This window comes from Vanellus vanellus, assembly GCF_965231255.1.
Source record: "Vanellus vanellus genome assembly, chromosome: 2".
NCBI classification, from domain to species: Eukaryota; Metazoa; Chordata; class Aves; order Charadriiformes; family Charadriidae; genus Vanellus; species Vanellus vanellus.
The window spans coordinates 90198840-90213519 of record NC_138906.1 but is presented as its reverse complement, the minus strand read 5'-3'; the positions used below and the strand labels follow the sequence as shown (position 1 = coordinate 90213519).

General features: G+C 38.3%; 1 protein-coding gene across 1 annotated transcript in view; it reads right to left on the bottom strand.

The window, feature by feature from the left end:
* The window catches only part of CTNND2 (catenin delta 2), a gene marked incomplete at both ends in the record, with an annotated part of 573915 nt that extends 560735 nt beyond the window's left edge, over nt 1-13180 (bottom strand). Inside the window, one exon of the mRNA XM_082479407.1 lies at nt 13052-13180. Coding sequence (XP_082335533.1) covers nt 13052-13180 — 129 coding nt within the window. The remainder of the gene's footprint in view (nt 1-13051) is intronic.
* Between the last annotated feature and the right edge of the window lie 1500 nt (nt 13181-14680).

Genomic DNA, 14680 nt, shown 5'->3' with positions numbered 1-14680 from the left:
CCCAAAAACATTAACACCTATTATCATATGACATCTTCACATCAGGAAAGGCCTGTAATGAGACAGACTCCATGCTAGTTCACTAATGGTGAAAAAAAAATTAAAAGGGCAAACGTTCAGGTGCATAAGTTAAACCCACAGAAAAGCTTGGATGTTTTTTCCCTTAACAGCTGGCCTCATAAAAGATATTACCTGTGCCTATAAATCATGCGTTATAACTACAGACTAACAGCCTAAGTTGTTAAATAAAAGGAAGAAAACAAAACAAAACAACAAAACTAACATCAGGGTACACTGTATACCATTCAGACTTACAGTAAGAAACCATAAAGTAGCTCTTTGCATGACCACAGATAAACTGAGGGGGAGCAGATACAGTTGTCAACCCATGAAAATAAGAAGCTGTACTGTACGTGGTGGGGAAAACTAAGAAGAGTAAGCATCACATGAATCTCATCATAGATGAAAAGGGAAGGAACACATTGTCATCAGTTTAGTCTGAACAGAAACCAACCAGGCAGATTTCTTTCAATCCTTTTATTCCCAATGCATAACGGAAACACAACTAGGTATAGTCTTCACAAGCCAAAGTGCACAAAAACTACTTGACAGTGACAATTCTCTCTCTCCCTCTCACGCAGAAACTCTCTAACAAGGTTTTTGGTATTGGACAATTTCTCATGCCAAATAAGGAAATACAGCTGCGTATCACCCAGACACCACTCACGCAGTAAGTACTTTTTCATTTGTGGTGGTGTGTTTTGGTTGGTTTATTTTTTTTTTTTCTTTACACATTCATGCAATAAACTTTAGTTCACTTTCTAAAATTAAATGAAAAGTGCTTAGTGGATTTATCACTAGCCTTTAAATATTCACCTGTTACTAAACAAATATCTATATTTGTCTGAGCCATTCACTTAGCTTCGGTCTTCTGCATTTAGGTAGGCATCACTGTGGCATATGCTATCAATGAATCTATACTTCTGCCTGACAGTGAATCTGGCACATAAAAGTACTGCACCAGTAGCAATGCTGATTCAGTATCAGCAAACAGGCACTGCGTGAAACCTCAGTTTGAGTGGCTATCAAATTTATTATGGACAACTGTCCATTTTCTACAGTCCATCATCCAGCCTCAGCATGAAAAACCTCTAAAGGGGATGCTCGTGCTGCATAAGCTGTGGGGTGCTTACAAATCTTTATGGACTGCAGTGGAGAAAAGTCACTGTTATGCACACTTTTTACAGTACTTTGCAATCCCAGTACACATCACAGTGGTACACCCAGTCCTACTTTCAGAGACAGAGGCACTTACCTAGTGTTATACCTGGTTTTGTAATACATTTGTTGCGCACATGGAAAGGGCATAGGATGAAACTACATTGTTCACTTAATCTCACAAATTTATTCACTATTAAAATAAAGCCTACTAGAGAATGTGAAAGCAGGAATAAAATGTTGGTTATCATACAAGTGCAGCAGCATATGTGGTGGTCAAAGGTTTCAGAAAGGTGCCCATGAACGTGCTGCAGCCAGAGCTGCACCTAACTCCCTTCCAGCAGTTGTAGCCATAAAGAAAATACAACCTATCACAGGTTTTTCCATGCCTGAAAATCTTTAGCCAGTAGAACAGCATCTTGGAGCTCTACCAGAAAGCTTCACTTCACTGTGGCAGGAACTCATACTGTTTGGTTGGTCCCTGCCACAATTTGTGGTAAACTAACAAACAAAAACCTCATGCAAAGAATCATCTATTTTCACAGCAAAGGTTAGTGAAAACATACAGTAAGAGGAACAGTATCCTCAATGTTCTGTGACCTGGAACAAACAGAACAGCATAAACCATGTTGGAACAGGTTTTCACGTGCAAACACTGCTTTGTGAAATAAAAATAGAAGTTTTAAAAAATAATAATTAGAAAAGGCATGATAGTTTAAAGGGTCCATTTTTCCACTCCAAACAAAATTAGTAATCCTGTGTTAATTCAAAATTATTCAATTCTGGCATGTAAAGTTTTGAAGATATCAATTCACTAAAATTTATTATGCTACTGATTGATAAAAGAATGCAATAAACCTTCCATTTCATCAAACCTAGTACAAAACTGAGAATTTTCAAGTGAACCTGCTGACTTTCTATGAAGAATCAAGTCTATTTATAGTATCAGATGCACTTACCCTCAAGTGCTCCATCAACAAAAGCTTCAAATAATGACCTAGATTAACAATGAAGCGAACAAAGATGGGTGTAACCACCTACAGGAAAGACAGTAAGGGGGGGGGGGGGGGATACTCAACTACTTTGAAACAGGAAAACAGAATTTTCTAGGGGTACCAGTTGTAACACCTGAAGCACAGATGTACTTCAGTAAACACCTATATGCTAAAAATATAAACAGGATTTTACCAAGATGTGTTGCTCTGCTGGAATCAAATAGGGGGTGAAAAAAACATTTATCAGTTTCAAGGCAGCATACAGTACAATTCTTAAATATACTTATTTACATCAAGACTCTGACGACTATAAAATACATAGAAGTGATGAGATAAAGTCAGAACATTTTTCCATTCTGCTGTTTGTTTTTTCTTTATTTTTTCACTGAAAAATTTTGTTGAAAAATGCTTAGCAATGTGAACATAAACTAAAAGACTTCCTAGATGAAGAGGTTGTTAATAGTATACAAAAGGCTTGATTTAAATCTTAATTGCATAGCCAGGCACATTATTGCACTGTGTTACTGTTGGGGTAGATGGATAATCGTGACCATGGGATAACACTGCACCATGAACTGCAGGTTAGAGTGATAGAATACCACACTAATCAGCAAAATGTTATTCCAGATTAATCTGATCATTATATTGGAGGACGCTAGATACCCAAGGAAGACAAGCGCAATACAGACAGATACTAGTTATGCCTGAGAGATGAGACTGTCTGAGAAAAAGTAAAGAATAATACTGTTTGAGGACTCAAGGAAAACCAAATGTGACAACTGAAGGAAGAGATGAAACTTGAGAAGTACGGCTCACATTTTGAAACAACTAAGGAAACAGACTACAAGCAGCTATTTGCTATATGATGATCTAGACCGAAGAAATTGAGGAAATACTAATAGAAATAGAAATATTACTTGGTATGCTGACAAGTAGATAACCAGGGGTGTTTTTTTACTTACAAAAGCTGATGTCACAAGTCAAATTTACCCCAAAAGGTAAATTTCTGCACATGAGAAAACACGACAATACTACAGCATGTAATAGAAGGGACAAAGGGCTGTGACTGATGAAAGACACACCCCCCACTCGCCCCCGCACCCACTTACACACCTACAAGGAAGGAATGCTCGGAAGAGATAAATAGAAACTACATGACCTGAAGGCTCAGGGGAGGATAATGACATGATTGATCTCAACTGTTGAAAAGGAAGCCAAACTCATCTCAATGCCAAAGGAAACCCAAGGGTGCCTTTGTTTTAGACAAAATGACTATATAAGCAAAGTATTTCAACCGTTTGCATAACTGCCTGTCCCTGAACGAAAGGAACGCAGACCCAGAGCAAAACAAAACCAGGTTTCAGGTGCTTCTGGTTAAAATAACGTAACTTCTAAAGCGTTGGAGCTGCTTAGAAATTACGACCCTACAACTACTCAAGAGTCTATTTTACTCATATAACTGTAAGAGGTATTTAGCTTATTGTTTTATGCTTTTCTGTAGAGCCCAGTCGTTCCCTCAGCGCAGGCTGGAGGCACGTCTGGGGCTGAGCTGGGGTGCGCCTCCCGCCCTGCCCCGCCCCGGGAGCCCTGAGCTCCAGGCGGGCCAGACCCCTCACGCCGTTGGGCTCCAGAGGCTGGGGGAGGAAGGAACGTGTTCCCCATTGTGGAGCTTGCTGGATAGCTTGATATGAATCGGATGGAGCACTTAACGAACCACGTAATGGCTCAGCTTTGTACCAAGTTCGCAAGACCTCGGGACTGAGGCTTGCCAGGCTTCCTCTGCCTGCATTTTTCTCGGTCTGCCTGCAGCTTTGTTTTACCTGGTTTAGCTGTAACAGCAATTTTTGTAATCGAGAAGGTGCCTATGGCTGATTTGTTACGACCGTAGTTTCATGGAATCACGGAGTTTCAGAGTTGGAAGGGACCTCTAGAGATCATCTAGTCCAACTCCCCTGCTAAAGCAGGATTGCCCAGAGCACATTACTCAGGACTGCATCCAGGCGGGTCTTGAAAATCTCCAGAGAAGGGGACTCCACAACCTCCCTGGGCAGCCTGTGCCAGTGCTCTGTCACCTGAACCGTAAAGATGTTTTTCCGTGTATTTGAACGGAACTTCCTGTGTTCTAACTTGTGCCCATTACCCCTTGTCCTGTCACTTGGAACCACTGAAAAGAGCCTGGCTCCATCCTCCTTCAACCCACCCTTTAGATACTTGTACGCCATAATAAGGTCTCCCCTCAGCCTTCTCTTCTCCAGGCTAAAGAGTCCCAGCTCTCTCAGCCTTTCCTCATAAGGCAGATGCTCCAATCCCTCAATCATCTTAGTTGCCCTTCGCTGGACTCACTCCAGCAGTTCCCTGTCCCTCTTGAACTGGGGAGCCCAGAACTGGACACAGTATTCCAGCTGTGGCCTCACCAGTGCAGAGTAGAGGGGGAGAATGACCTCCCTCGACCTACTGGCCACACTCTTCCCTATGCAGCCCAGGATTCCATTGGCCTTCCTGGTGACAAGGGCACATTGCTGGGCCATGGATAATTCACTGTCTACCACGACCCCCAGATCCTTCTCCTCAGAGCTACTTCCCAGCAGGTCCGCCCCTAACCTATACTGGTGCCTAGCATTCTTCCTCCCCAGGTGCAGGACCTTGCACTTGCTTTTGTTGAAGATACAGATAGAAGTTTATACAAATAGAAGTACCAAGCAGCCATTCTGTGTAGAGTGAGGTATTTAATGCCACCAAGACGATGAGAACCAGGCCTGGCACGACAGCGGTGGCCTTCAGAAGTGAAGGCAGAGTAGCATAGCACAGACATGAAGGGAAAAGAGATGGGCCACCAACTTGGCACAGAAGACCCCACAGCTATAAACAACTCGGCCAGACCAGCATGGGGAGCGTATATGTGGTTAAGCCCAATATAAAAGCCAAACAGTAAACAGAAAAGCTCTGAAGAGAGCTGCGGGCTTCAGCTGACTTCGACACACACATTGCTCTCTGGCGACCGGGGATGCTGAGCATATTCTAGATAATGAGATTCACTGTTATATTGTGTCAATTGTATATTGCTATTGCTATACTTCACTATGTGCAATTTCTAATTAAATTGTGATTTGAGTGCATTGTTGTGTCACTGTACTAAATCAAAATCCCCTGTTAACTGCAAGTAACTTCAAATTAATTAAACTTTGTACTATATATTAAGACCTCCACATGTGAAATATCTAAAAGAACATGGTCAAAGAGTATTGTACTATGATAAGGTCTCAACAACAAAACAAAGGTAACATCCTAGAAAGAGATTTCAAAAATTAAGCTGCTATCATCTCCTTGTATCTACCCCTTAAATTAAAAAAAAAAAAAAAAACACAAAAAACCCCCAAAACAAACAAACAAAAAAAACCAACAAACCAACCAACCAAAAAGCACCAAAAAAACCTTGCAATAAAGTCTTTTAAAAAATAAAAAGGACAAAAAAACTCTTTGGGCCTCAGGACTTTGATTTGCTGTTGCACAGAACAGCAAAATGTATGCATAAAGAGTAGCAGGGAACCCAGGCAAAAAGTCTGGCTCCACTGTTATACATGTTACAGGTTATATGTGTAAAGCCTCCCTCCGAAACAAATTGAGTAATCTTCTACCAAAAATGCAATGTTAAACTTGATGGAAAGAATTATGAATTAGCAATTAATTTGTGTATAAATATACTATGAAACTTCATTTTTTTAAAAGGTTAATGTATTTTGCTTTTAGCCCTTCACACTGGAAAGGTTCTCATCAGAGGCAACTACAGAATAAGTTTCTGTCATCAGAATTTTCAGAGGTAAATGCTTCATTTTAATCACAGAGGAGGAAAAAAAAAACAACTACATGCTACACATTGGTAAAATAAATTTATTGTCTGATTCTAGACTGGGTTTGTGTTATTATGACTACATAACTCACAGCCAAAGTGAAGCTTATTTGGGTAGTAATGTATCTTAACTCTCAGGTGTAGATTTAAGTTTAAACTTAGCTTAGCATTTTCTGTTCTAGTTTTCTTGTTTGAGGATAAACAGAATTGTAACATATTTTATCAAAGTGTAACACGCATAGCATTCAACTACCCATTAAGTAGTTTTTTCTAGGAATACAAAAGATTTAAACTACCCACAGAAAGATACAGTTCCATTTAGCAGTAAATGCATCAGGAGTAGAAAATGACATCATGTGAGAAAACACACAGATGGGAAAACACAATAGGAGTATTCAAGTTTTCAAAATGCCATAAAAGGAACAAAAATTGCTAAAACAATGACAAAAATTAAGCATCCTTCAAAAATCCCTTTCAAAACTGAAGTTGTAAGAGCAATCTGCATAAAACATACTGGCAAGACGAGTTAATAGAGAAGGGTCACTGTAGAGTCTGGAGAATGCTTTTAGTGATTTTCTTTCATTTCCAGAGAAGAGAAGACAGAAGAACTAAAAACAATCACTAACTGAAGTGTTCACAGTTTGGTCTTTTAACAGCCAAACTTTGTTTTCTCTGTAGAAGCGGTATGCTGGTTTTGAAAGCCACGTGTCTCACAGCTTCATGTATTTTCTATGCAAATGAAAATTGATGGATATTGCTTAATTCAAGCATAGAAAGAGAAAAATACTGGAAACAGGTAAGACAGCTAAGGCTCAGGAACATAAAGTATACAGAAACACGACTGTGATTTCCTTTTAGACAAGGAAGTGAGGCCGAGTTGGGGAGACTCACACAAAACCTCCTCTCGCCTGTACATTTAAATAGGGATGCTATGTTGGACTTTCTGTATCAATTCTAAATACTACAAAAAAAGTGACTAAACCCATGGTTTGAAGGATACTTTTACACCAGCTGTGCTAAAAAGCCCAATCCTTGAAAACAAGCTGGCAAATTGATCCGGCCTTCACCAAAAAAAAAGAAAACACCACACTCAACCGTCCATACCACAGAGCTGCCGCATTATCTTTTCGGATGGCTATTTCCAACTCACGCAGCTCCCCAGCAGCATTCCTCACGTGGCTGTGTAAATCCACGTTTGTCAGAGGGAACTGCATCAGTACAGGAAAACCCACAAACTGACTAGCCACTTCTAACTATTTTTAGTTCATTTAGATCTCCCTCTCATGTGACTTTAGAGTGAGATTGAGAATCTATTTCACTATGCTGGTTAAAAGACTTGGGTTTAGGTATGAAAATACTTTACATTTAAAAAAGCCCCAATGAATGATACCAGAGAAAAAGAAATCAACAATGTTAAAACATTACAACTGTAATATGTTAAAATTTTAGAAATTTAATATACTAAAATTTAAATTCTATGGAAATTGATATCAATATTACTACTTTCTTAAGGTATCTTTATTCCAAGTTTTAAATTCATCCACTAATGGCAAAAAAATAAGTTAAGGCAGAAGTGCTTGTGGATCAGCAGAAATGTGATCATATACTGGCTGCCTGATAAGAAAGGATATTTCGCCTTTCTTTATGATGGCCTTTCATAGTGCTTTAAATTAGCATTAGACTGAGCTGTCACTAAGTGGCATTCTACCCAGCTTCTCTGAAATTCTTGGCTTTGAACTACTAATTTTTCAACATTACTTTAAGTCAAAATAGCATCATATTTAGCTCTAATTTTATTCTGATAATTGGCATTTTCTTCCCTCTCTTCAAAGATGGCTTTACTGGGCGGATATATTCTCTCAATCCTCTTCTATCAGACTAAATCTTCACAGAAGTCTTTCTGCTTCCAGCTCATTTCAAACAATCCCCAAAATATGTACTTTGGATTATCACCACATCCTTTTATCAGCGAAGTAATTTTTAGTTTCTTCAAACTGCATCTACTGTGGCTATTGTGCCTTTGGCATGACTTGCAGGATACAGGGTTCTGAATAGGAATTACTTGTCTAGGTCTCCGTTCTTCTAAACTGCCATTTCCCGAGAAGCACAACATGAATACACTCACAGCTGCTCCGAAGAGCTAGGTGAAACCAGTCCCAGACTAAATCAAGAACTGGAGAATCCTATGCAGCAGGACGTACAGTAAGTATATTAGATGATTTCCTTCTTCACCAGCCACTGTGATGATGCTCTTCAAAACTTCTCCACTCAAGTCTCCATTTCCAGTAGTGAAATTGTATGTCTCAAAAGCAATCCCCATCAACTTGAGGATATACCTGGGAAGCACTAGCTGTACTCACAAAGCTTCATATTTCAATAATATGTTGGTCCATCCAGCAACTTAGAAGTATAGTATCCAGTATATATATAGACTTGTGCTATTCAAAAAAATACCATGCAGCCAAGTCTAGTTCTTATCTAAAATCAATATATTAATGAAAATAAAAGATGGCAAAAAAGAAGAGGAATATCTCTCTAGAATATTTTAAAACCTTATTGGAAACAAGGGAGTTCTTTACGCTACTTAGAGAGATGATGAAAGAAATATATATTGACTGAATATAATTAGCATGGGTCTGAAATGGAGCTGGTAAAACTTTTAAAGGCAGAGATAGAGCCTGATGTTTGAGGGGAAGCAAGACATTAATATATCACAATTGAACCTATTTAGAAAAGCTTCGGAATACTTAAGGCTACCAGAGTAATTATTGGTTCCTAAGAGTTTATTTTGGTGAATATCATAAATTACAATATGGCATGCATTATGTTAGGGAAAACAGCTGCACAAGTCATTCTGTGATCAGACTTGGGGCCCAATACTGGGATGACTCTATGAAGTGCCATGACCTGCTGGTCAGACTAGATGATTTCACAAGTCTCTTCTGGCCTTAAAACCTTAAAAAATAATCTGAATTGAAATATCCATCTAGATATCTGATTTTGTTCTAAAACCTCAGTCATGATATACAGACATGGGAAAAACAATCTGTCAGAGCCAAGAAAAAAAATTAAATCTTTCAACTTCTACAGCCATTTCTATCTGCAGTTTTACTTACATATACATATATAAAAAGTGCATGACATACATAACCCTGTTTCCAAAGAGCACTAACACCCAACATACAAGTTCACTTAAGTCATGTATATTATCCTTATTTAATACTGACAAGCATTACAATGCGTATTCATTATTATCCTGTATGTGTTTTTTAGTTTAGTTTTAACCACAATTTCTTGACAAAGAAGTAGCTTTCTAATGGGAAAATTGGCAAATATTTTAAAGTAACAGAAGCTACTTTAGGAAAAAAAAAGGTCTTATAAAGACAGGACGGTTTTGATCCTAAAGATTACACTCTCATTCTTGTTTTAACAAAAAAACCAACCACCATCACCACCCCCCCAAAAAAAACCCAACCCAACCCAACCCAAACAAAAAAACCTATCAGCAACCACCTCAAAGCCAAAGACTTCTGTTTTCTCTGGAATGAGCACTATAATTTAAAGACCATATTAATCAATAATTTATTTAAACAGTGTGAGAAATATTCAAAAAGTCTTAGAGCCTAAGCTTTCTCTTGAGAGAGAGGTAAATGAAGACAGGCATCTGGAAACAAATATCTTTATTTTAAATAGGTAGATTTTAAAAGAATTCAAAAGAAATATTAAACATCATAAAACTTGTTCTCTGCATCAGTTTTCTGAAAGGGAAAGAGCTGTTCTCTAAAACAGGCTACTACTAAGATGGTAAAGGAAACTAGAGTCACAAGGAAACTAAAACAAATGTATGATACTATTTCTGAGTTGAATATAGTTGTCAGTGTTTCAAGATGAATCTAATTCTTATGAAATTATTTTATCTCATGTTCTCCAAGTGTTTTTATTAAAAAAATCTGCCAAAACAAGCCTCTGCTAGGTCAGTGTCACTACATTCCTCCTCAGCTTCCAAAGGAGCCGTTTCTGTATGCCAAGAACCAAAGTACTGTGAACGACATACACAGATCTGGAGACTTACAGGAAAAGCATCAGCTTTACTACATATTTACTCAAAAGGTATTTCTACCTTCAAAACAGCATTAGCAATAGCTCTCTTCCCAGGAATTTTTTGAACACCGAGTGGGATCAGAAGTCTCTTGCACAGGCAGAAATTCCCAATCAGAAACTTATCATGCTTTTTGCAGAAGAAATAGTTGTATCTATAACATGTGTTTTCACAAATCATAGTCCTGATATCTCACTTCATTTGTTGAAGAATTTTTCCCATATTTACAGATACAAAAGCAGGTGACAAAGCAGAAAAAGAAATAGCCTTATGTTTTCTAAAACCTACACAGCATTGGGCCAAAAACGTGTTTGCCAGTATATCATAAGAAAGAAAAAATCCTTCACGAACAGATATTTAACCACATTTTATACAGCACGGAAAACTGAAACTATTTTTCTAGTGGTTTGACACTGCTTCATTTCTCTTTAAAGAACTTGATTCTGACTGTCTAAAAACAAACAAACAGAAAACGAATAAACAACAGCTTTCACTTTCACAGAAGTCATTAACCCTTCTTCTTCATAAGGACAGCTTGAAAACACCTAAGCCAAAGTTCACTGACTGGCATCTCTCGATTTCTTAGACATATGGTGTATCATTCTGACCTCCCCTCCAGCAGTGCCTGGCTGATCTTAAGAAAGTTAAGAAAAAATGGATTCTGATTCTTTGCCCATCACTTCTTCTAAATTGCATCTCAGAAGTCTGAAACCCGAAAGTGATTCAGCATGCTTGTCCAGAGGTAAAACACAAATGAAATGGTTTATACGTTAAAGCAAGGAGTTCAGGATTTGAATTTCCTAAAAATCAACCTCACTCCTCAACAACAAAATGCAAGCATCAATTTCTATTTTGACAGAAATCCTCACCTTGAAAAGCACGGAGCTAAATCTTCGGATCCAGTCATGACCAGCATGAATGTCACTTTACATTTGACATACCAAGCACAATTTTTCACACCCAATAAATTTTTCAAACCTAATGAATCTGTTCCTCAAAATAGGGCAGCACAGCAATGTGTTCTTCAAGCTAAGCACAGCAAAGCTTCAGATTTTGAGTAACTCATTTATGTTTCACATAGGAAATTTAAGTAGAGCAAATAAATATAACATCTATGACTGTGTGCCTTCTTTCTCGTATCCTGCCCTCTTCAAAGACTGCTAACACCTATTGCAGTCATCAATACCATAAATCCCACAGTTTACTCTGTTGCAGTCACTCAAAGACACTGTTCTAGTTATTTCATGAGAAGTAACACCTGAAGTTGCTACAGGTGTTCCACAAGAATTAAAAAAAGAAGCAAGGAAACTTTTTTAAAGTTAAGCACCAGCACAGATGAAGAAAACATAACATATCTGATTCATCGAAACATACCTTAATTATGAACTCAATCATCTTTTTCTTTATCAGCAGTACTTTTGAATAATTGTCTGTGTTTGCATTTCTAAAACTCTAGGTATATTTCTGGCCACAGTCAAAGGGCACATAAATCAAAATCACATACCAGACAGTGAAGTAATTAATTCCTTCTTCTAAAAAGCAGAAGGGTACCCATCTAAACAGACAGTTAGAAACTTACTTCATTTACTCCCCTAATGCAGAATCAGTATAACACATTTCACCTGCCTCAAGCACGGGATGGTGGCCCTACCTAGAATTCTTCCAACAGAACATTAAATAATGGAAGTCTGTCAAAACACAGAAAAAACCCAAAAGCGTGCTTGGGTTTGAGTATTTAGCAGGTTTTTTCTTTCAAATCTTTACTACCAAAAAAAAAAAAAAAAGAATATTGGAGTTACATGGTTTTCCCAGTAGTGTGGCTGAACACAAATGTGTGTCATTAAGCCGAATTTACTGAAGTCACCATACACTCTAAAACAAATTCAGATAAAAAAAAAAAAAAAAGTCTCATTTTTGAGCTTAGTATAGCCTTCCAGCTTCAAGACAGGTCTGACTGGAGGTCTGTCAAGAAAGAAGTTTACTTAACAGAACACCTGTGAAATTTTGGTACCCCGTACTACAATAATTCAAGAGATTATGTTGTTAGTCAGCAGTACCTTAGGTTAGCTGGCTAGGCTGTTCTTGGTGATAAAGGAATGCAGAACTCCTTTATTACAGGCTCCTTTTTGCTGTGGTTCACAGGAATCAGAAATAACTTTGCTAATATTTTACCACTTAAAATCCTTTTCATCTTGTGGATTCAGCACCGATTCCCTCTAGCACTCAATTCACTGATTTATGGGGGTGGGAGGTTCAGTTGCAAAATACATGACCAGGTATAAACTAGCAATATCATCACAAAACACAACAACAGAGAGGAACTTCTCACTAGTCAATACTGTGTTTCGCATTCTAACAGGCAGATGCATTATATCTTCTTCCTATGTAACTTCCCTGTACATATTTTCAACAGAGAGTCAAAAGCTAAGGCAGGTATTTTTCTTCAAAATAATACAGTAACACGGGCTGAAACACTGGTACATGCCCAAGTAATGCTATTGTCCTAGAAGAAAATATGCATACAAACATCTAAACCATAGGTAATTCTGGTACAATAACATGCCATAGATCTTAAGACAAAACTCCATGTTACAACCTTCCCTTTTTGCACTCCTCTTTTCAGAACCAGAAAATATGACTAACCTTTAACACCCAAAAGAGAGAGCCTAGTACATACCAAAAAGAAAACAGCAAGGTCACAATTTTTGTAAAAGCCCAATGACTCAACAGCTATTAGTCCAATGGTGTTAGATACCGTAAACTGAATTCATGCATTAATTTTACTAAAGAAGCAGTGAACAACATAGGCAGGGGAAAGATCACTACTTTCTAATTGGAGAACAACTAAATCATATTATTGTTTTCTAGCCTGCAGATGCAGCACTTGCATACCTGTTCTTTAACTGAAGCTAGAATGGCAGAGGTTGTCTCAGTTTCAGAGCCATCGCCGTTGGATGTGTTCAGAACAGGACTAAGGGAACTTGTCTTGTCAGAAGACGAGGGCTGGTCTGGAACAGGCATAGTTTCTGCAGTTTATGGAAAAACAAAACAATGATTTTATTATTAGAAACCTGACATAAATCAGAAATAATATGCATATAAGAATAGTAACACTAATTACGGAATCACGGAGTTTTCAGAGTTGGAAGGGACCTCTAGAGATCATCTAGTCCAACTCCCCTGCCAAAGCAGGATTGCCCAGAGCACATTACTCAGGACTGCATCCAGGCGGGTCTTGAAAATCTCCAGAGAAGGGCACTCCACAACCTCCCTGGGCAGCCTGTGCCAGTGCTCTGTCACCCTCACTGTAAAGAAGTGTTTCCGTGTATTTGAACGGAACATCCTATGTTCTAACTTGTGCCCATTACCCCTCGTCCTGTTACTTGGAACCATTGAAAAGAGCCTGGCTCCATCCTCCTTCAACCCACCCTTTAGATACTTGTATACCATAATAAGGTCTCCCCTCAGCCTTCTCTTCTCCAGGCTAAAGAGTCCCAGCTCTTTCAACCTTTCCTCATAAGGGAGATGCTCCAAGCCCTTAACCATCTTAATTTAAGGAAAAAATTGTAGAACGTGTTTCTGTTCCGTAATATAGAATTAATATGTCACTTATTTAAAACTAAAACTAGTTCTAAATTAATTATAAAACAAAATATTAAATGATTCCCCAGTCTTACTCCAAAATATTCACCACAGTACACTTGGAGAAGATTCAAATCATTTACAGCTGTGATTTTTGTATAATATTCCAGTGGCAGCATCCAACATGAAATTACAGTATCATGAAAGTAATGAATCATGAAATGCTTTGCAAACAGAAAACCAACAAATGATACGAGAGAAATATAAAACATCTAGTGTTGACTTTCTAATGTGCATCATTATTTAATATGTATTATATTTTAAGCCTAGGTAACTGGCTTTGCCTTTCTTCTAGTCTAGAAGATCATCTTGACAACATTTTATCAGAATATTTTTGAGAAAAACAGCACACCAGTTGTTAAGCCATTTTTTTAGACCTGTTACAAAAAAAGCCACTAAAGATTCTTAGCGCTTGAAGGGATTTCTAGTATTCTTTTTTAGAGAGGAAAATGGTGGTGGTACCTGTGGAAAGATTCATCTTTCTGAAGGCTAAGCTGTAATGTCGCATCTCTGTTTAAATGTCACAACAGGCACACCTCTGCAGGCAAGTTGTGCCACATTCCAGAGGTAAAGAAGCAGAGAGGCAGCTTGCATGGTTATGCGCAGGCGAGTAAGGATAAGATCACATTCACTTGGGAGCTGGCCAGAATTATTCTGTGGAAGAGAACTGGCCCACAGGCTGCCAGCTGGAAGGCCCTCCAAAAGAGCAGCGGGGATATGCAGAGGGATGTCATCAGAGGGGTTACATGTGCACAGCACTCGCCGTTCACATCAATGGCAAAACTCCTGCCTTGGCTCAATTTTGCTTTTCAAAGCCCGTGTTTTTATAAAATAGAACTTTTTTTTTCTAGGAGAAATAAGAAGTTTGAAAAGAGTGGG